The sequence below is a fragment of the Lacerta agilis genome, chromosome 2, assembly GCF_009819535.1.
Source record: "Lacerta agilis isolate rLacAgi1 chromosome 2, rLacAgi1.pri, whole genome shotgun sequence".
Classification (NCBI taxonomy): domain Eukaryota; kingdom Metazoa; phylum Chordata; class Lepidosauria; order Squamata; family Lacertidae; genus Lacerta; species Lacerta agilis.
Genome location: NC_046313.1, coordinates 12,908,550 through 12,931,619, shown reverse-complemented (window position 1 = coordinate 12,931,619; position 23,070 = coordinate 12,908,550). Strand labels below are relative to the sequence as shown.

General features: G+C 48.6%; 1 protein-coding gene across 1 annotated transcript; it reads left to right on the top strand.

Moving 5' to 3' along the window:
* Nucleotides 1–42: 42 nt before the first annotated feature.
* Nucleotides 43–23,070, top strand: LOC117040705 (nuclear receptor subfamily 4 group A member 1-like). The gene is made up of 7 exons (XM_033138653.1): nt 43–145; nt 12,079–12,908; nt 17,161–17,290; nt 19,415–19,566; nt 20,989–21,191; nt 21,866–22,044; nt 22,800–23,070. The coding sequence occupies exons 2-7, from the start codon at nt 12,081–12,083 to the stop codon at nt 23,054–23,056; spliced, it is 1,749 nt and encodes a 582-aa protein (XP_032994544.1). The 5' UTR covers nt 43–145; nt 12,079–12,080; the 3' UTR covers nt 23,057–23,070.

Here is a 23,070-nt window from a genome sequence, read left to right as displayed (position 1 = left end):
CCGCCGGCACTCGATGCAAGTTTGACTTTTTTGGGGGGGGGAGGGAGGGGAAGAAGGCTCCCCCACCACCAAAAAGAACCCACTTTGAAAAGAAAACAAAAAAAGTGGAAGGAACTGCAGCAAATCGATCTCTGAGCTGACTTGGGTACGTGGATTTTCTTTAAACTCTTGCTTCCCACCCCCGCCGGAAAGCGCAGAAAGTGCTTAAGATGCGCGCCCGAGGGTTGGACTTTTTTGGCAGATGTAGGTTGGGGTGGGTTGCATGGGGAGAGGTGCGGGATGCGTTTTGTTTTGGAAGGCGGAAAAGTGCTTTGTAGTACTGTACGCGGATTGCAGCCCGGGGTGTTCTTGCTGTCCGGTGTCCGGTGAAAAGTTGCTGTGCAAGAGATCGGGGCGGGGGCGATTATATCTTTGGCTTGGAGAAGCTTCTACTCCGGAAAGTTTTTTTTTTTCCTGCAACATGGGAAGGAAGGAAAGCTAGGTATAGACACTGCTTAATGTATGCATTCTAAATCCAGCATTTGAGGTGCAGTGGACCCCACCCCTTGCAGATCTATCTCGTTTATCTTGGTGCATTTTAGGGGGTGAACAGAACCCGGTCCTTAGATTTAAGCCGTAGTAAACCCCGCGGAGTTTCTCATGATTGGCTTCTAAGAGTAGGTGTGTCTAGGCTTGCAGCCTCCGAAAAGTTGCTCTAAGGTGGAGTGAGTGTGTTACCAGGATCTGCACGGTTGCTCCTTTTCATAGAGCAAACATTAAACCTGACGTTACGTTGGCAGCTTCTGAAAGCTGTCCCGCGTATGGCTACTAGGTATAACTGACTCAAGAGAGGACATTGTTAACTGAGTGGGATAAAAGTGATGCGAGCAAATATTAAAATGAACGTAGAATTATTTCTGAATTTAAATAAAATGCTAAAAATATATATGATCCAATGAGGAAGGTGTGAAATGATGTATTGGGGCATGTCTCCCCCCATATGTATTGATGTTGGCTTTTTGTACTTTGAAAGTGGAAAAGTGCAATAGGATTGGTTTTGCAAGGGGGGGTGGACTGGGTTTGGGCTAAGGAAACTATAATGATGCACTTGTTTCAAATGGCGGTGTTCAGAGCCCACATTTGCATTTTAAAGGATGAAGTTGCAGTAACCTGAGCTTGTGGGAGTTTTGGCAGGTGTGTGCTGGTGAGTTTTAAGTGGCGGGGGTTTGCTTTATAAAAGTATATTTAAACCTTGATTGTGACAGCCGTGTAATCTGACAGGGGAGGGATCTTTTGGGGCAACAATTTAATGGTGTCTGATTTGGAAAGGAAAGCGAGTTTGCATTACTCGAAGGCAACCTGGTAGGGTGGTTGATAGCCAAAAATACAATGTGCAGCCAGCCTCAGTGGACTCTGAATAAATGAAGACTGTTCCCTTGCAAGGTTCCATTGCAAGGCTGAGTAACATGGTTTGGTTTTTTGTAACACTCCGTATTTTGGAGAGGGGGAAAATAAATAAGGAGCTCCATCTTTGTTGAGGTAGCCACTGATTTGTTAGGCACCTGCAGCTCTCCAGAAGTTTGCTTCATCAGGCTGAATGTGCCCTGCCCCCCCCTTTTACAGGTTTCTCCATGACTTCAAGTTTATTTCCTTATTCTGAGGCCACCGAGGAAGAGCTGTTTGTGCCAGATTCTTGTCTGCGTGAGGTAAAGCCTTTGCAGAGTGTCCCCCGGGGACATTTGATCCTAATCGGGTTGGAGAAATTTTTTTTTTGTTGAAGTGCGTAAAGCCAATTGCCGGTCCTGTGTCCTTCTTTTCCTGAACACAGAAATCCCTCTTCGAGATGCAAAAGGGGGGGGGGGAGGGAACTGTTTGCATGCAAAGTGTGCAGAGGGAAGATTTTGTTATCTGTCTGGTTTCTTCCCCCTGCTTCTCAAAAGAGATGCTCTTCTTTCAATAATAATAATAGTAAGTTTTGATTTGCAAAGCGGCTCGCTGTCAGCACAGGTGCTGAGGAGCGTAAATCAGGGAGGGATCCTCCGCCATGGCCTCTTTCATGTGGCTTCTTGGGGGCTTGCAGTTCCTGGCATGTTCTGAGCAACAGGTGCAGCATCAAGTTCGAGCACCTGGCAGCCTGTTTTTTTCACAGCTACCAGGGTCTCCTCCTGTTTCTAAGTTGGTGCGCTAGACTTCAAAGGCTGAGGAGCCAGCTCACAGCGGGTTTCATTTTTTGTCACGGTTCCAAAGTCATCACGGGCACCTTCTTTTCCGGGCCACATCAACTTTCTTGCACGTAAGACGGAGAAAACGTGAAAAAACCTAGGTGCGTGAATCAGTTCGGTCTACCAGCTGCAATTATAAAATGGGGGATTTAATCGTAGTTTAATATGAGCTGTTCCTGTGGAGGTGGTGTTCAATAACGAGGATTGCCATCCCAAAGATGTCTACTTGGTCAGAAGTCCCTTTGGATTCAGTGGTAAAGATATATGCGGCCCCAGTTACAAAAGGGACCTGCTACTTTCATTACATCTCATCCAAATACCCTCCATTAGGAGAAATTGCTGTCGGTAGGCTAAAGCAAGGGGCAAATTGTCTGACAATCAGAACTGGGGGAAATCCCAGGTGGCTGATCTGGGCTTCTTGAAATCTGATGTTGACAGCTCAATAACTCAATAACCAGCTCAATGCCTGTTTTCTAATTATTGGAAGCTTGTGTGTGTGTGTCCTGTTGACAGCATGGAGTACAGAGTTGATTGCCATGTCCACTTCTTCAGAAGTCTTTCAGGCGTAGCTTTCCTCATCATGCCGTCCATGTAACTATGAAGCTTCACCTGTTTGATTTCTGCCTTCTGCATAGCTGTTAAAGGCATGGGGAGGGGAGGGTGTGGCCGCCATCTGTAATACCACTAGATAGTTGTACATCTTGGGATGGAATCAACCTACACCCACCTCCTTCAGGTGGGCTTGAGCACAAGCAGTTATTTCCCAGCAGTTATCACTGGAACGTCTTGGCCAATAAAGAGTGAGGGTTTTTTTCCCCTAGAGTGGGACGATAACCTCACCCATATGTTCCAAACCGACAGTAAAAATTGCACTCACAGTTCCAAACCCCCCTTGATATCTGTAAACCATCTTAGCTTTAAAACATCCATGACCATCAGCAGCTACTGTTTTCGCTTTTGAAGTTAGGAACCCTTCCATGGTTAATTTGCACCGGACGTAATCATGTGCAGAGACAGCGATCCGTCGTTACTGTTTTGGCTTTCCGGCAGGGGGTGCTCTTGAGCAGTCTGGTCTGTAAACGCAGGGAATATTTTAAGCAAGGAGCTAGTGGGTCATATTGTTAGTGCCCAGTTGATTTCTCTAAACTAGGGGTATGAAATCTTTGGCCCCCTCCATACACTAGCCAGCTTAGCCAATGCTGTGAGCATTCAGATTTTCTGACCACTGTTGGGGAAAGTTTGCTGGGCTTGAGCAATGATCTGTCTAACCCAGAACAACTGCACCAATGTAGTTTTGTTTTGTTTTGTTTATAAGGCATTAATCCTCAGTCGGCTGACTCTGGAATAACTTCACTGAGACTAATGAGATTTATCCAGATGTGTTTTTGCTTCCTGTTGTCTGTCTTCCTCTGAAACAAGGAATGTGGAGGCACGGCACCTGAATGCCCAAGCTGTGAAATGCAAGAGAGGCCAACTTGTACTTGTACCAAGATATGCCTGTCTGCAAAAAAAATTAAAAAGCAAACAAGCCCACGAATGTACAAGAGGTAGCCGTGCCTCCGTTGCTTGTTTGTGATGTTTCACAGAAGCCATTTGTGTTTGGGAGAACAACAAGGCTCTGGAAAGGGCTGGCTGAGCTGGAGAGGTGAATGCATTGTTATGGAACGGCTGGGGAGGGCTGTGTGTGAGAAGCAGTACACAGGGTGCCGTTGCACACAGGCAAAGCAAGCTCCCAGAGTTTGGAGCCTCTGTTGGAGGCGACTTTGCAACTTACAGAGCCCCATTGGATGCTGTGAGTCCCTTAGTGCAACACACAAATGGCCGGTTTCCCCATAGTTCAGTTGGCTGGCCCCTGAGGCTTTGGGGGGAAGAGTTTTGGTCCAGACTTTGCATGAACACAAAGGGTGTTTTTCTGCAGCATCCCAAAGAGCAAGGTGAAATCCTACTTTGGGAAAGAGTGGCAGGACCTCTGCTGGTGTATCCAAGCCGCCCCGTAGAAACATAAAAGTAGAACCCTTGAAATTAATGAACCTAATGCAGCCAGGCACATTCATTTAAATAGGTCTGCTCTGAGTGCAGCTTAGCTGAATACAGCCCCTACGTCTTGGCAGCAGGATAGCAATCTGCCCTGACATAACCAAGGTTGTGAGAATAGTCTTCCCTGTTAAAATCCGTGACTACCGTATTTTTCGCTCCATAAAACGCACTTTTTTCCTCCTAAAAATTAAGGGGAAATATCTGTGCGTCTTATGGAGTGAATGGTGGTCCCTGGAGCTGAATTGCCCAGTGGCCAAAAGCAGATAGTGCTTTTTTATTTTACAAAGAGAAAAAGGGGTGTTGAAAGGACCCCACTCAGCAGCAGAGCAGCAAGAGATCGGGAGAGAGATAAGACTCCCGGCTCCCTTTCACCCCCGCCCTCCATTGTTGAATGTGCTGCAGAGGGAGGTTGTTTGTTTCCCCAGCAACATGTGACTGGCTGATTAGATTATCTGTCTGGCTCCCTTTCCTTCAGAAACTACAGAAATGTGAGTTGAACCCCATAAAAATGGGGCTTTTCCTCTTTGCTTTTCCCCCTTTGCAAAAGGAGCTTTGCTTTCCTCCCTTTGCAAAAAAGCTGCAAAACTTTTAGCTGATCATCAAAAAAACAGGGCTTTTCCCTTTGCAAAAAGGCTGCAAAACTTTTTGCTGATCATCAAAAAAAACAGGGCTTTTAGAGGAGGAAAACCAGAAAAAAATTTTTTTTCTTGTTTCCTCCTCTAAAAACGAGGTGCGCCCTATGGAGCAAAAAATACGGTACCTACCCTTTGTCATGCTGGTAACAGTCATAAAGGGGATGAACTGTGGGTGTGGTATTGCTGGCATGTTTTACATGCCACCTGGCCAGGAAACCCCTTGCTGGCCTGCTTTTCTGCCTTGAGCAAAAATCGTAGACTAGCATGGAGCACATCACCTGCTCGGTATTTATACACCAACACTGTTGGAAGGTACAACTAGGGTGGCTGGGTGGAAGGGCTACTAGAGCGAATAAAGGGGACAGAACCCATTAAACAAGCTAGCAGCCCTGTTTGCATCCAGAGAATCTCCTGTGCTACCTTTCAAACGCTCTTCATACAGAGTACGGTAGTAAGCAAACTTATGGAATGCCTACAAAAGGCAAGTGTAGAGCTGTGAGATTCCTTTAGAGTCTTAGGGGCAGGGCAGGGAGTTGCAGGGAGTACCGTATTTCCTGACCCCTGGCTTCCTGAATTGTCCAAGTTAAACACCAGCCCCAGCCACCATAGGCAAGGGCTATGCATGATGGGAATTTTAGTCCAGCAACCTTAGGAGGGGACCACCCTTCTCTGGGCTATGAAAAAGTGCCTCAGGCCTCCTCCATGGGACTCCTTCAGTCTATAGATAGAAATCCCAATAGAAAGTTACCGTATTTTTTGCTCCATAGGGCGCACTGGACCATAGGGCGCACCTCGTTTTTCCTCCTCTCAAAGCCCTGGTTTTTTGAGGATCAGCTAAAAGTTTTGCAGCTTTTTTTGCAAAGGGGGGGAAAGCAAAGCTCCTTTTGCAAAGGGAGAAAAGCAAAGAGGAAAAGCCCCGTGTTTATGGGGTTCAACTCACATTTCTGCAGCTTCTAAAGGAAAGGGAGCCTTTTCTACAGTTTCCAGACAGATAATCTAATCAGCCAGTCACATGTCGCTGGGGAAACAAACAACCTCCCTCTGCAGCACATTCAAGAATGGAAGGCGGGGCTGAAAGGGAGCCGGGGACTCTTATCTCTCTCCCAATCTCTTGCTGATCAGCTGCTGAGCGGGGTCCTTTCAACACCCCCTTTTCTCTTTGTAAAATAAAAAGCATGATCCTCTTTTGGCCCCTGGGCAATTCGGCTCCAGGGACCACCATTCACTCCATAAGACACACAGATATTTCCCCTTACTTTTTAGGAGGAAAAAAGTGTGTCTTATGGAGCGAAAAATACGGTAACATTATCTGTCACACCATTCGACTGCGGCTCTCACCTTGCAGCCGCCTTTTTCCGTTCCTCCTTTTGCTAAGAGGCCCCCTTGTTTGAGAATCCCCAGTGGTATTGGCTGTCATCTTGTGCTCTCTGCCATCCCAGCCGCAATCCCTGAGATTTAATCTCCGGCGAGTGTAATGGAACTATCTCGATTTGTACTACCAAGGGAGATGGCCCTCTTGCATTTGCAGACGTCAGGCCTTCCTATGGGGGGCGGGGGGGGGAGGGAGCTAATAAATACTGTGTCACAAGGAAGAGCCATGGGTAGCATCTGTTGCTGTGTTAGAGCACTGTAAATCCTAACGAGCTTTAACAATTAAGTACCAGGGTTCTATTTTTAGGGCAGCAGAATAACGAGCCTGTGTGGCAGCAGGGAAGCGTGGCAACACACTGGTATCAAGGAGAGGAGGTGGGTTTTTTTAGAAAGCAGTTGGTTGGGGCTAGCCAACCCACTCGTTGGGCGAATGGAACCTTTGGCCCTGATCAGTGTTCGAAATTAGCCAGGCGCATTTTGCACCTTGAAACCAATTGAAGATGCCTGGGTGCCAGGAAGGCGCCTGACATTTCCACCATCTGGAGGTTCGTGGCTGGGGATCACTGGATCTTGACCGGTTTTACACACTAATACCACATCATGTAGCTTTCCATCAGTTATATTTTATCTGCACAATCGGAATGAATTTCGGGAGCCGAAATGCTTTTTCTATGCAGCCTGAGCAGGAGCAGTGAGCAATGTTGTCGTTAAATGCTGTAGCTTGTCTTCAGTTACCCCACCCCATTCCCTTCCTCACAGTTAGGGAGAATATTCTTATGTTATGAATGATCTGCGTCACCATTAAGAAAAAGAGGTCGGAATAGGCCAATATATATATGTGGGCTGTCCCTGGATCAAGTGACTTTTCTTTAAGTTTTCAAAGTTCTTAAGCTATCTCAAGTTTGTCTTCTGATCTAGCCAGATGTTTAACTGACAATCCATCACAGTCAGTCCATTGTTTGAAAAAAATAAGACTTTTGAGCCGTCTTGCCCCCAAATGGCAACTAGACATGCCGTTTTGGTGGCTGTAATCTTGGGATTAAGCTGGCTATTTGGCGCCTAGTTTATAGATCTGAATTTCTAACACTGGTGATGGCAACTCCTTTGCGGAGGCCACTGGACTGGGTAAACTGTTAGAAACCCCCGGTGGCTGCTTCTGCCACTTCCTGCCCTGGAAGGAAGTGTGTTGCAAAGGGCAACATTTGGGTGCCCATTCAGGTAACTGAAACGGAGCCATATTTGTGACCTGTTCTCGCTACAGCCGAAGCACCTGCCATTCCATCGGCTTCCTTTGCCCAAGTGGTCCTCTGCTCTGCCACAGGGATGTGGGGTGTGCTACCTGGCACTTTCTAAACTGGGCAAGGAGGGAGGGGGGCCTGGTTCAGTTTGGTGGGAGAGCTTTCTTTTCCAGAGGCCAGCTGAACCAACGGCAGCTTAACAGAGGGATCGTGGTTCTCACCGGTCCGTAGCCGCGGTTGTCCCAGTACCACTGCAACCAAAGAGGAGTTTGTTTCCCACCAAGGAGATCTCCTTAACCTTGTCCTTGGAACTCTGCGTATCTCTGCATTCCACAATCCTTTACTGCCCATTAAAAGCAGCAGCTCCTTCACCAAACAGAATCTAACCTTTAAAGGTCTGCGATATGAATGACATTATCAACTTGCCGCAACTTGCTTACTGTCTTGGTTTTCGCCTGTGCCAAAAACTCCTGTTACGTCTCCTCTTCCAAGGGCGGCCCATTTGCTGTTAAACCCCCACAGAGCGTTATTTCAACCCGAAGGTGCCTCTTGGGGGTAAAGGCAGTTTCCCCAACCCTGATTTATTGTACCTCGTCTGTGCCAGTGCTTAAATTGCTGCCCAGCTGAGCCTCGAGATGAGAGCAGCCCTTCAGAAGAAGCACTTTTTAAAAAGTAAATGTGCGCAGTGCTCAGGCAAATGCATGGGTATGGCAAACTAAGGCCCGGGGACTGGATCCGGCCCAATCGCCTTCTAAATCCCGCCCGCGGACGGTCCGGGAATCAGCGTGTTTTTACATGAGGGGAATGTGTCCTTTTATTTCAAATGCATCTCTGGGTTATTTGAGGAGCCTTCCTGGTCGGAGGGACAGTGGACCGGCCCCCTGCTGAAAAAGTTTGCTGACCCCTGGGCAAAGGTGTGACTCAACGGATAATCCTCCCCCCCCCCCCTTTTTAACAGTCTTCCTCTTCATTATGTGCATGAGAGATGCATGTAGCAATGGTGTCTCTCAAGCTCCCCCCCCCCCCGAATCAGCCAGCCGTAAATCTTATGAAATAAGTAAGTTTTGCAAAACGACAGCATTTTCCTCTCAAGTTTTGTAGGTGTGCTGTCCATCTTTAAGGGTGTAGGAAGCGAAAAGAAAAATGCATGTGAACTACTTAACTGTTAGTGATGCCTGACTATGGATTTTAGTTGCCAATCCCAGCTCTTTTCTTGATAGGAAGGAAACAGCCTAATATCCGAGAGCACTTAAGTCCACACTGTTGTTATATTCCACACATTGGATTGTGGGAATATTGAGAGATCCGGATTCGGGGAAGATTAGGATGAAAGGAAAAGCTGAAGGTCTGGAGATGGACTTGGGAAGTCCCAAGCAATGCGGCATCTCGAAACAACATCAGTCAAGGACTTGAGTCCCGCCGCAGTACCTTGGTGATCTTGCCTGTTTAAAACCAAGGCCGTCGACTCTGTGTCCCTCCCAGTGTTGTTGGACTCTCCCACCAGCCCTGGCCCAGTAGTTCCTAGATTATGGGAGTTGTGCTCCAGCAACATCTGTAGCCACAGTTTCCCCAGCCCTGGTTCAAACCTATTTGGATAACTACATTTTGCGTTTAGGCTACAAAGTTCTTAAAACTTCTCCCCATGCTCCTTTGCTGTCCCTACACTTCCAGAATATGGCTCCTTGCACAAATGCCATTTTGTCCTCAACCAGCAGGTAAAAAGGTAAAGGGACCCCTGACCATTAGGTCCAGTCGTGTCCGACTCTGGGGTTGCGGCGCTCATCTCGCGTTAATGGCCGAGGGAGCCGGCGTACAGCTTCCGGGTCATGTGGCCAGCATGACTAAGCCGCTTCTGGCGAACCAGAGCAGCGCACGGAAATGCCGTTTACCTTCCCACCGGAGCGGTACCTATTTATCTACTTGCACTTTGATGTGCTTTCGAACTGCTAGGTGGGCAGGAGCAGGGACCGAGGAACGGGAGCCCACCCTGTTGCGGGGATTCGAACCGCCGACCTTCTGATCCGCAAGCCCTAGGCTCTGTGGTTTAACCCACAGCGCCACCCGCATCCCTCACAACCGGCAGGAGTGATGCCCAAATGGGAAGGCATCTATTTTCCCATTCCTCCTATTTATTTATTTATATTTCACCCCGTCTCGCTCTCTCTCCTCACTCATCCATCCGTAGAACATTCTCCCTCAGAAGTTTGTCATGGATACTTAAACTGAGATTCCTGGATTGCAGCGGGTTGGACTAGATGACCCCCGGGGTCCCTTCCAACTCTTCAGTTCCATGATCCCCATCCAAATGCCTGCACTGGTGAGCCAGCTTCAGGCATCTCACATGGCCCTCCTCAAGGAAGTAAATTGTGTGAACAAGCACATCCCGTTCCCTGAAGGAGCACGTGTCTGCTCCAACATGCTGCTAGCCATGCCTCGTGGGTCCTATATAAGCTGGCTGTTTGAGGGCGGCTTTGCTGGAGGTGGGACGATGTGATTTTTGTTTTCCTCCTTGCCTTTGAAGCGCATCCTCCGTTGGCACAAGCCAGGATCATCGTCTCAGCTTCAAAGTTAAAAAGGATCTTGTGTTGGTTGGTTGCCCAGTTGTGCTGTCGGTCGCATTCTCCGCATTACCAAGGAAACTGTTGCCTAAGGCTTGTGCCCACAGCAGGTTCCCGGCAAATCTGTGCGAGGTGGAAGAATAAGAGTGGAAATGAGCTCCCCCAGCTGCACGCCTCCGATTAGGCAAGGAACAATAAACATCGCCCACGCACAACAGTCATGATGCAGACAACAGGAGGGTCTCCTCCTATTGTGACTTTCCACTTGGTGACCATGCACCTGTTGGGTGTCGGCTCAGAGGGCTAGGAAATAAATCCTTTAAAAATTCTGGTGCCTTTTCGACAAAAATGACAATCGCCATGCACAGTGCCCCATAACCAGCTAGATCCGCAGACCTCATTCATGCTGTGACCCAGGGATGGATGTCTGGCTGGCTACTGTCAGAGACTAGATGTTGCAGAAGAGTGATCCCTGGCAGTTCTCTTTCAAGTTGGATAGTTGGGTGCATGTTGCATCTGCCTCTAGTCGACAGTGGCATCCAGTAAAATGCTGGCGCCGTGCATTTTACAAAGGCAAGTGGAGGTGTTTTCATTTAACCCAAAGTGCTGTTATTACCCCAAGGAGATGGGTATCTCTAGGAATGCCCGGAGTTTGTGCTTGGCTCTGTTTCCTGCTTATTTGTTTATTAAATTTATCTACCGCCCTTCATCCGAAGATCTCAGAATGGTTCACAAAATAGAAATACAGGATAACATTTCCTACAGCGCAAGCATAGGAGGTGCCATGCTTCATGCAGCAGAAAGGGGGGAAGAGAAGACAGAAAGGGGGGAAGAGAGCCAGTTTGGTGTAGTGGTTAAGAGCGGCAGACTCGTAATCTGGGGAACTGGGTTCGCGTCTCTGCTCCTCCACATGCAGCTGCTGGGTGACCTTGGGCTAGTCACACTTCTCTGAAGTCTCTCAGCCCCACTCACCTCACAGAGTGTTTGCTGTGGGGGGAGGAAGGGAAAGGAGAATGTTAGCCACTTTGAGACTCCTTCGGGTAGTGAAAAGCGGGATATCAAATCCAAACTCCTCTTCTTCTTCTTCTTCTCTTCCTTCCTCCCATGAACAAAAGTTGCTCCACAAATGTGTAAAGGCCTCCTTTGAGCAGAGGACTCCGTACCTTTTTTGCTTTCCTTGCTTGGTTCCTTTGCATGAACGAAAAAGGCTGGCATGCCTACATGTATGGAAAACTGAAGAAACTGTTTGCATGAATGGGGGCCAAGATTTTGATGAGATGAGCACACGGCTCATGTGAGCAGGGCAGGCCCTACCATTGGACAGGCCCTACCATTGGGCATAACAAGTCGGCAATCGCTGGGGGCAGCAGCAAGGTGTTGGAGAACCAGGCTCTTGTGTGTCGTGTGACACCCCCCAGCAACCCTCCTGCTACCCTCAGATGCTTCACCTATATTGTCAGGATGCAGGATCCAGCTGGTCCTGTTAGCATCTATGCCTGGTGTGGGAACAGGGGGTGGCATCTCGTCCCTTTGCTTTCAGGTAGCAAAAACAGCTTGGGCCAGCCCTGTTTGTAAGGGTGCTCTCCAGCAGCAACCTCTGTTAGGGCAGGGCTCCCCTTTCCCCTTCTGCTTTCATAGCAGCCATTTCGCCACTGACCTCTCCTGCTAACCAGCTACTGGATGGTGTCTCTAGACTAGGAACACCCACACCCTGCCAGCTGTTGGCTGGCGCCCTTTGAGACTGGTTGGGTGGGAGGTAGGGAGGCCAACAGCAGGTGGAGCTAGAGAGTCAACAGCAGGTGCAGGCGGGGCTAATGACAGGCAACACTGAAATTAAAGAGGAAGAAGACAACAGGCAATACCACTCGCCTGGGCTGTGCATAAGGCAAGGGGCTGGCTGAGGTCACTGGTGGGGCAGTGCCCCAGTTGCCCTTAATGGGCCAGCTGCTCCCTCTCAAAGGATATTGTACGGCCGACTATCCCATAACTGACAGCCGACTCTCTTCTCTTTTCCTTCTCCCCTCCCCTTTCCTCCTAGAGATGCCCTGTATCCAAACCCAATATGGGACCTTGCTTCAGAGCGGAGGCCCCTGTGAGCGCTACCCAGCGGACCTCTTGACCCCCGAGCTTGGCAAAACCACCATGGACCTGGTTAACACAGAGATCACTGCCGCCGCCACCTCTCTGCCCAGCTTCAGCACCTTCATGGACAATTACACCGGCGAATTCGACGCTTTCCTCTACCAGATCCCAGCCGCCAACCCCGCCGCCGCCTCCTTCAAGCTGGAGGATTTCCAGGTGTACGGCTGCTACCCCGGCTCCTTCAGCAGCCAGCTGGACGAGACGATGTCCTCGAGCGGCTCGGACTATTATGGCAGCCCCTGCTCCGTCCCTTCCCCTTCCACACCAAGCTACCAGACTTCCCAGGGGCCATCTTGGGAGAACTCCTTTGGGGCCTATTCCCCCCCACACGCCTACGAGGGCATGAGGCCTTGGGCGTCGGCGGCAACGGAGCCTCCGAAAAGTAGTTCCGCCCAGCCGTCCTACTTCTCCTTCGGCCCCTCGGCTCACAGCCCCGGGGTCCCCCCCCAGAGCCCCCTGAAGATGCAGCCGCCCGCCCACCAGCACTTGGTGGACGGAGACGTCTTCTCTCTCCAGCAACCCTCCTCGTCGGTGAGCTTTTCCCCTTTGCCGCTCAGCCAGGCCTCGCCGGTCCTGGACGGCTCCGGCTTAATGGACAGTTCGCTCTCGCCAAGCAAGGCGCGCAGCCCAGGGTCCAACGAGGGGCGCTGTGCCGTGTGCGGAGACAACGCCTCGTGCCAACACTATGGTGTCCGGACCTGCGAAGGCTGCAAGGGGTTTTTCAAGGTAAGAAAGAACTTTCTGGCTCACCCTCAAAACTGAGGAAATCCACATGTGCTGCTGGTGGTGTTTTTCAGGCTACGTCTACGTTTAAATGCACTTAACCCCCCCTCCCCAAAGGATTCCGGGAACCTTTGTTTGTTTGTTTTAAATATATTTATTAAATTTTATAAAACAAAAACAAATACAACATAATCAAACATAATCATCCCATTGAATTACATTAAATCAAACCTACCATACAATCCTAACTATAACAACAAAAACAAGACAAAACAAAACATTAAAAACTCTATACTTATACCTAATAATTGTCCCCCACATTGTATATAGACTTCCCCCAATCTCTTTTTTTTAAAAAAAGATTTTTTATTATTTTACCATAAAACAAAACAGAAACAACATTAAACATACATAAACACAATAAAAACATGATACACAATCAACAATATAAAACACAACAATAACATACAAAAAAGAAAACTTATACAAACCTTACCAAATACCTATCTTTGTTTCTCAACTTATTTTTTTACTTCTTGGGGGGACTTCCCCTGGTCCCTCCACTGTCTTCAAAAACATATATACTCTTTAGATAGCTTCATTTCTTTTCCCATTAACTTATACTCAATTTCTTAATGCTCTTTAAGTTTGCTTAAACCAATATACATCTTAACTTATACTCTATATCTTAAAACCTTCTTGTACAAATAGATCTATCACATCAAAAATTTCTTCTAAACCATTATAACTAACCTTAAACTTCTAAAGCCGATTCTTCTATATATTTCTGCTCAAATATTCAAACATTCAATTTAACATACTTAAGTAAATAGTCCTTAAATTTCTTCCAATCTTGCGACACCTTCTCCTCCCTCTGGTCTCGGATTCTGGCGGTCAGGTCTGCGAGCTCCATATACTCCATCAGCTTCATCTGCCATTCTTCAATTGTCGGTATCTCTTCACCCTTCCAGGTTCTTGCCAATAAAATTCGACTTCCCCCAATCTCCTCTTCCCGCGTTCCTTGTCTATCATCTTTAGTAATTTCTAAACATCTTGCCAAATCTTATTTACTATAAACTGGGAACCGTAGCTTGTTAAGGGTGCTGGCAATAGCTCTATGAAAGAGTAAACTACAGTTCCCAGGATACTTTTTTTTTTTTTTTTTAAGGGAAGAGTCATGTGCTTTAAATGTATGGGGTGTGTACACTGCTTCTGTGTGCTGGGTGCCGCTAGGAAAGGCATTTCAGTCCTCCATGTGTCTCTAGAGGCAGTGCAAAGAATGCTGGGACTTCAATGCGTCCTTTTAGGAGGAGGAGGAGGAGGAGGAGAGAGGGAGGAAGCCTCTGCTGTTGACTGCTACAGGGATGAGTCATCGGACCTTTCCCTGGCCTCTCCAAATAATAAAGGAGGTCTTTGTGAGAGCTCTCTGTCCCCTCACAGGGGTAGGTGGCAAGAGCATTTTTGGAAGGTTGGAGATGAGCTTTCTGCAGGCTATGGGACCTTTAGGAAGGCCCCCCCAAATCTCAAAGGCTGAAAAGTTCGCATTTGTTCCATCTAGTAACTTTCCACAAATTAAACCCACAACAGCTAGGAATGGGGTTGTTTCCTGGAGTGCAGGATTCCTTTCTGCTGTAAGCAACAGCCTGCACACATCTCCACAAGTAAATAGACCAGAGCAGGCATGGGTGGAAAGGGGGGGGCCTGTGGCCCTCCAGAGGTTGTGGGACTCCAACTTCGATCGGCCCCAGCCAGCCTGGCTCAATGGTCAAAGGGATGATGGGAGTTGTAGTCCAACAATATCTTGAGGGCCATATGCTGCTAGGCCCTGGCTCTTAGCTGAAAGTTCGGGGAGATGCTTAAGTAGTCAAGTAGTCTCTATGTATTAAGCCCTCAGTATTGATCTCCTGGCCAAGAAAGACCTACCCTGATTCCGGTTCTGAGAATTCAGCAGGGGAAATTCTCAGAACTTCTTCCTCCCTTGTATTCAATGTACTCAAGCACCTGCAAGTCTTCTCTCTGGAGTCTAGTTAAGTTGATTTAATATATGTATTCTGCTTATAATAGATAATAGAACCATAGAGCTGGAAGGGACCCTGAGAAATATAAAGTCTGACCCCCCCCCCCTGCTATGTAGCTGCCCCATATAGGGATCGAACCTGCAGCCTTGGCGTTATCAGCACCATGCTCTAACAACAAACACTGCAATCGCGACAAGAACAAATTAATCAAGCACCGTAGCATATAGACCAGTGTTTCCCAGCCTTGGGTCTCCAGCTGTTTTTGGACTACAACTCCCATCATCCCTAGCTAACAAGACCAGTGGTCAAGGATGATGGGAACTGTAGTCCAAAAGCAGCCGGAGACCCGAGGTTGGGAAACACTGGTATGGACCAAGCAACAACAAATTAATCAAAACAATTTAATTGGATTAACTGGATTAACTCTGGAGCAAGTGCCTGTGGCCAGGAGGAGGCTAGTCTACTAACAGCACAACCCTCCTCCCCATTTCCTAAGGTCCCCTATCTCTACTGTAGTTTCAGAAAATTATAAACTTACACATTTATAAGCTTGGAGATGATAAACTTCAGGACACAAAACAGAGGAGTAGGGAGAGAGTTAGTGAACACAAACAGATCTTGCGAACCAAGCCAACATTTGTGGACCCTGGCATTTTCTACAAGAGAGGCAGTGCCTGAACACCCTCCTGTAAGTCTAGGTACTTAAAAGCATTAGATGTGTCTAAGGGCATATCTGTACTACAAACCTGTTTTGTTTAGCACCTCTTGAAGTCTCGTGGCTCCTTCCACGGGACCCGTAGCTTTGTGAAGATGCTGCAAAGTCATTTTGTTTGTTTGTTTAACCCTTATATGCCAAAATGGCTTCTGAGTCGTTTGACAACTATGGAATCAGTTACAAAATCTGTGCATAATTAAATTACACACAGCATTGCAACATCTGTCATTAAAATGTACAATAAACCAAGGCAGTTAAAAAGCATGATAATCAAAACGCAGCTGAAACAAAAAAATCGGACGTTCAAGTTCGGGGAAATGCATCCCTGAGCAAATGGGTCTGCAGGATCCGTCGGAATGCCAGTACTGATGGGGGCCTCTCATATCTCGGAAAGGAGGGCATTCCGCAACACTGGTGCCACAAGGATAAAGCCCGTCTCCATGTTACCACAAGCTGATAATCATCTGGACGTGGCAAAACTTAACTGGGTTCCATTTGCTGATCACAATGTCCTTACTGGGCAGTGGAGGGGAAGAAATTCCCCTGGAGATTCTTAGCTTGCCTCCCCCATTTCACCCAAGGCGACGGAATAAGCTGTGATACCAACTTGTTTGTGGGTAGACATGGCCTCGTGCCAATTGTCCAAACGGCCAGATCTCCGAATCTGCAAAACTGTGGGTGGGTGGCTGGGGACATTTTGAATCCTGAAACTTTCTGAGCTAATTCACTTGGCCAAACTTGAATGATGTTGTCTCTGTCACTTTGAAGCAGCCATGTGACCCGTTGCTTGTAATTCAGGTACTTTACTCCTGCAAAGTAGCCGGGAGGAGGTGGCGGCATCGTAAATCCTTGTTTACTTACAAGATTTATATAATATTTTGGCTGGGCGTGCAACAAACCAAACATGCAGCTGCTTCAAAACGTTCAGATCTCTACCCAGAGCTGTTTGATTTTCATTTTGAACGGTCCCATTTGGGGTGTGTGACTTTCTAACTTTTCCCACGGCTGAGAGCTTCAAATGCGGCAGCTCGGACCTGCCCCCCCCCCTTTTTAATGCATATTGCATTAAACCGTTCTCCAGTTGCATGGATGCAGAAAGACCCAGCATCTTATGATGCATACCAAACAAAGACCTTTCAGACTTCTAGTGGTTGAGGTGAGGCAACCGCAGATCTTGGAGAGAGGGACGCTTCGGTTTCTCTGACGTCAAGGCCTGCTCAGTGCCATTTCCATCTTTCATCACCCCATTTCTGTGGCATTATGGTAACAGTAGCCACCTGCAGAAATGTGAAGGCACAGCTGTGTCTGGAAGGTGCGGCCGCCCTCACGTGGCGTACGATTTCTGTCGTACCCTTGTGAAACTGGAAACGGCAGGGTTGTAGGAACGATGCAATAAATAAACGGGCCTTTTGTCTTTCTTGACACCAAGCTTTGGAGTTGCCCTATTTATTATTATTATTATTATTTTGCGCATGCGTGTGATGAGTCCTAAACGTCCTCGCTGCTGTTCTGTCTCCCGTAGCGCACTGTACAGAAGAACGCCAAATACATCTGCTTAGCCAATAAAGACTGCCCTGTGGACAAGCGGAGGAGAAACCGGTGCCAGTTTTGTCGTTTCCAGAAGTGCCTTGCTGTGGGAATGGTCAAAGAAGGTAAGAGAAGTCCCTATTCGTTGAGTTGGATGTGCAGGTTAAAGTGTTAATAAGATCAGGGGTTTAATCGGCTTGCGGCTTGCGTTATTTGCCCCAAGGCAACCACCTGAATGGGTTCAGTCCTCGCAATCACTGTGGCAGATTTAAATCTCATTTTACAGTCATCAACTTCCATTGAAGCAGTAAGGAAATTCTGCTCTTCAGCTGTGAATTGTCAGAAGGATTAAGGGGTGATTAGGTTCTTCGATGCCATGTTTTGGCAGGATGCACTAGCTAACAACAGTCTGCTGGTGTAGTTGTCGTTGCCTCGCTCTGGCCAGCGAGATCTCCTACAAAAAGGGGTTTGGGGAACCCCAGAATTGGCCTTACTAAACATCTTCCAAGACAATAATGCCCACTTACACCACAAAGAACTCATAAGCCACTGACTTTCAGCAACCAGAAACATCATAACCAGACACTGGAGAGACCTGTCGGGAGTAAGCATGGACCAATGGTACCAAGTAGGATGGGAAACAGCCTTACTAGAAAAATTAACCAGTAAGCTGAAAATGACATGGGGACGTATGGCTCCCCTTCATCACACACACAGCCCAACAAGACAATGACAAAAATCTACCAACAGCATACAAATCAATATGGCTAACCTGATCCAAAACACCCACCCACCCCACTCACACATGGAAAACAAAAGACCACCACAGCCAATCACAGATGAACAATCACACCCATGGCCAACCCCAACCTCTCTCACCACCAAAGGAACACAAGCAAACAAGAGAGAACCTACACAAGCAACGCTGACATCAAACTCTACATATATTAAGTAAAATAGAAGCATCGTCACCCAACTCTTTCCCCCGCCCCCGCCCGTCCACCTCTTTCCCCCTCTTCTTCCTAATGTCTCAACAAATGAAACTGATTTGTAAAAATGATAAATGGGAAAAATACGAGAGAGAGACATTGCACATGCTTTTGTAAATCAAGAAATCGTTAATAAGAATACCTTTTAAAAGGGGGGGGTTGGGGCTTTTTAAGGGTGGGGTCGGGAGCAGAAATATTCAGAGCAAAGAACCACTGAGAGAGGACGTGTAAGTGGCCCAGCTCTAGGGCAGTGTTGGCCAAACTCGGCCTTCCAGATGTTTTGGGACTACAATTCCCATCATCCCTGACCACTGGTTCTGTTGGCTAGGGATGATGGGAGTTGTAGTCCCAAAACATCTGGAGGGCCGAGTTTGGCCAACACTGCTCTAGGGAGAGATGCGCAGTCTTCCAATGCTTCCCTTCATGTATGGGGCAGAAGCATGAGGGGAGGGGAAGCAACTCTTGTCGCAAGCTTCCTTTGACTGTCCAAGACCAGCACTTGAGATGTCAAACAGGCACGTGGAACCTGCAGCAGGACTCCAACTCCCATCAGCCCCCAGCCGGCTTGGCCCAATGGTCAGAGATGATGGGAGTTGTAGTTCAGTAGCATCAAGAGAGGTCACCAACTTAATACAAGTATAGCATTCCGCCCTTCTGTTGTGCAGTTGCGAAATACAATGGTACCTCGGGTTACAAACACCTCGGGTTACAAACACTTTGGGTTACAGACTCCGCCAACCTGGAAGTAGTACCTCGGGTTAAGAACTTTACCTCAGGATGAGAACAGAAATCGCGCGGCGGTGGGAGGCCCCATTAGCTAAAGTGGTACCTCAGGTTAAGAACGGTTTCAGGTTAAGAACGGACCTCCGGAATGAATTAAGTTTGTAACCAGAGGTACCACTGTACAGAATACCGGTGTGGCTAAACCCCCAACCCACCATCTTGTGAAGCGTATCTTCTTGTCGTTCAGTCATGTCCGACTCTTTGTGACCCCATGGACCAGAGCACGCCAGGCACGCCTATCTTTCACTGCCTCCCGCAGTTTGGCCAAACTCGTGCTAGTCGCTTCGAGAACACTGTCCACGTATCTAGCATACGGCAATTAGACCAATGCCTGCTCTACTTTGGCCGGGATCCAAATTCCATTCTGCGATTAAAACCTTCCTAAGCTCCACGGTTAGTCCTGTCGATAGTTCCCTCACGTCTCTGCTCCCAGCCTCTCTGAATGTGTGTCTTTTTTTCACTTCCTCCTTCCCTCAGTGGTGCGGACGGACAGTTTGAAAGGCCGGCGTGGTCGTTTGCCCTCCAAACCCAAGCAAACTCAAGACACTTCTCCGGTCAGCCTCATCTCCTCTCTTGTGAGAGCGCACATAGATTCCATACCCAGCGCAACAAAGCTTGATTATTCCAAGGTATTTACTAATCTGTGTTCCGACAGCCTATGGCACTTCGGGGGGGGGGGGGTGAGAATGTGCCAGGCAGATAAACGAAACACATTTGTACTTTGTTCCTTGTGGGATGCCCCAAATGGTCCCGTGGCAAGCTGAAATGCCCTGAAATAATTGTGCCATTTCAAGTGCCTGGTAGTCTAACATGCCAAGGAATGACTTGGAGCAAAGGGCTAGGCAACTGGAATCAGCAGGGTGAAGCCCTTCCCAACAGCTGCCACAGGTCCTGTTAGTGGAACTTGCCTGAGTTGAAGGGGTGGGTTTTGTCTTCTTCTTGTTGTTTGATACACCTTCCAGCCCCAAATCAGCTGCCCAGACACTTGAAATGGCTTGTGAGCAGATAATACACTACGGTGGGGTAGGAGAGCTTGGGAGAGCCGGAATCACACCTAGCAAACAATGCACACCTTTGGTTTCAGATAGAATGTGGGTAGAGGAGTCTAAAAACCCCAGGACACAAATTTTCACAACCCTCTAGCTGTTATGGGGGTGGCGCTGTGGTCTAAACCACTGAGCCTCTTGGGCCTGCCGATCGGAAAGTCGGCGGTTCGAATCCCCGCAGCGGAGTGAGCTCCCGTTGCTCTGTCCCAGCTCCTGCCAACCTAGATGTTCAAAAGCACATCAGTGCAAATAGATAAATCGGTATTGCTATGGCAGGAAGGCAAACGGTGTTTCCGTGCGCTCTGATTTCTGTCACGGTGTTCTGTTGCACCAGAAGTGTTTTAGTCTTGCTGGCCACATGACCCGGAAAGCTGTCTGTGGACAAACACGGCCTGAAAGCGAGATGAGCACCGCAACCCCATAGTCGCCTTTGACTGGACTTAACCGTCCAGGGTTCCTTTACCTTACCAGAAGTAATGTATTTTGTGTTCATTCTGGAAGTGTGTACTCAATTCTGTCCAAACTAAGCCTACTGGTGTATATTTTGCTCTAGGAAGGCCTAGTTTGGTCAGAAATGAGTATACACTTTCAGAGTTAACGCTAAATACATTGCTTCCAGGTAAATGAGACACCATAGCTGCAGGAGGTCCATGAAAATCTGTGTCCCGGGATTTTTCAATGTGCTATCTGAAACTGGAGGGGCGCAATGTTTGCCAGATGTGAAATACATTGGCATTATTTTCAGCTCTCCTACGCCATTATTAGTAATCTCTGGCTTGAGATGCATTATTTGGCCATTCAAATGAGAGTCTTGAGTGCATCACTCTTGATTCCTCTCTATCAGCGCTAGCAAGGAGAACGTCATTGTGCTGGTGGTAGAGTCTGCACTCCTGCCTGTCTCTCCACTCGCTCCCAAAATAAAATGAGTGTGTTATCAGGGGCGGGGGCCATGAGCTTGGTTGTGTCTGCTCTTCAACCTTTTTGCTTGTTTCCTCCCCTCACCAGTTCCAGGAATCTGTCTCCTACCAGTTTGAGAAGGAGGACTGCGTGGATGTGCAGCAGTTCTACGACCTGTTGACAGGCTCGATGGACGTCATCCGGAAATGGGCGGAGAAGATCCAGGGCTTCCTAGAGCTTCCGAAAGAGGATCAAGACCTGCTTTTGGAATCTGCTTTTCTGGAGCTCTTCATTCTCCGGCTAGCATACAGGTAAACATAGCAGCAGCAGGGCTGCCGTACGAAACCCACAGTCACCCGCTTAGCCACTAAATTTGGGGCAAGCTCAGTAGGTCGCCTCGTATCGGGTTGCAGGGACGGTGGCAGTGTGGCAAAATAAAACAAAACAGATGCAGCCTCGTTCATCCAGCGGAGAAGGGAATCCTCCATATATAGACCCAGGCCCCTGAATTGAGCATTATTGCTTTATGGGCCCTCTAAGCATCTGATAGGGGATGCTGTGAGCAAAGGAAGCCTCTGTTTACAGTCCCCTTCCTTACTCTGGAAGGAAAGGGCTTCCACGTGTCATGCTGGGACAAGGGAATGGTGGGAGAGAGAAGACTGCAAGTGCTGTTTTTGCCCCAAAGTGGGTGGGTTGGAGAGCCCAGTGGGAACGGACATGGCTTTCACAGCCAGTTCCGGAGGCTGCTCAAATCAAGACTTCTGTCTGGCACAAATGCTGTGCCTGCCTGTGACCCTGGGATTCCAAGTTCCGGTGAAGCAGCAGCATTTGGGAAGGAGCAGCCCAACTGCCCGGTCAAAGCCAACATTGCCCGGCAAACTCCCATGGCTTGCCCCACTGGCTCTATGGCCTTCCCTCCAGTGGCCCACACACTCTGTCCAAGTTTCAACTCAAACCGTGCTCTCTCTCTCTCTCTCTCTCGCAGGTCCAAGCCAGAAGAAGGCAAGCTGATATTCTGCAACGGGGTGGTGTTGCATCGGATGCAGTGTGTTCGGGGCTTTGGAGAGTGGATCGACTCCATCATCGAGTTCTCCCAGAGCCTCCACCGCATGAACATCGATGTGCCCTCCTTCTCCTGCCTCGCGGCGCTTGTCATCATCACAGGTAGGCCCGGTGCCCACATCACTGGGGTGGTTCTCCGGGGTGCACGGAAAGCGCAGGTTGAGTGGCAGGATCGAGGAAGCTCCGGATCTCTGGAAGGGAGGTGCTTAAGGCTCCCAATCAGTTTGCGACATCTCTAGGTGCCTTCAGAGAAAAGAATAGATCAGATCTGCTTGCTCTGGGAGGGGGAGTCCAGCAATATCTGGAAGGCACCGCCACTCCAGTCCCAATGGCCCAGCCCAGGCGAGGGAGGGAGCCTGTCGTGGGGGCGCCCGGTTGTGCCCCCTTGCGTCCTTTCAGAAATCTGCGCCCGGGGCCACAGTCCCCCTGGTCCTCCCCACACTACGTCCCTGGCACCTGGATAGCATGTAATACCATGACATACGCATGGGACCCTAGGGAGCCCAACATGTCCAACTGCATCAGGAAGAAGCCCTTGGAGAGCCAGTGTGGTGTAGTGGTTAAGAGCGGTGGACTCATAATCTGGTGAACCGGGTTCGCGTCTCCGCTCCTCCACATGCAGCTGCTGGGTGACCTTGGGCTAGTCACACTTCTTTGAAGTCTCTCAGCCCCACTCACCTCACAGAGTGTTTGTTGTGGGGGAGGAAGGGAAAGGAGAATGTTAGCCGCTTTGAGACTCCTTCGGGTAGTGATAAAGCGGGATATCAAATCCAAACTCTTCTTCTTCTTCTTGGTTTGCTCTTGAGTTTAACAGCTCCTTCCCTGTTCTTTTCTTGCCGCCGCCATCTCCAAACCAGACCGCCATGGGTTAAAAGAGCCAAAGAAGGTTGAAGACCTCCAGAACCGCATTGTCGGCTGCCTTAAAGACCACGTGACTTCCACCACCAACGAGCAGCTCCATCCGAACTGCCTCTCGAAGCTGCTGGGCAAGCTCCCCGAACTCCGCACCCTTTGCACTCAAGGGCTCCAGCGCATCTTCTACCTGAAGCTCGAGGATCTGGTCCCCCCGCCGCCCATTGTGGACAAAATATTCATGGACACGCTGCCTTTCTGAGGACTCCGAAAGAA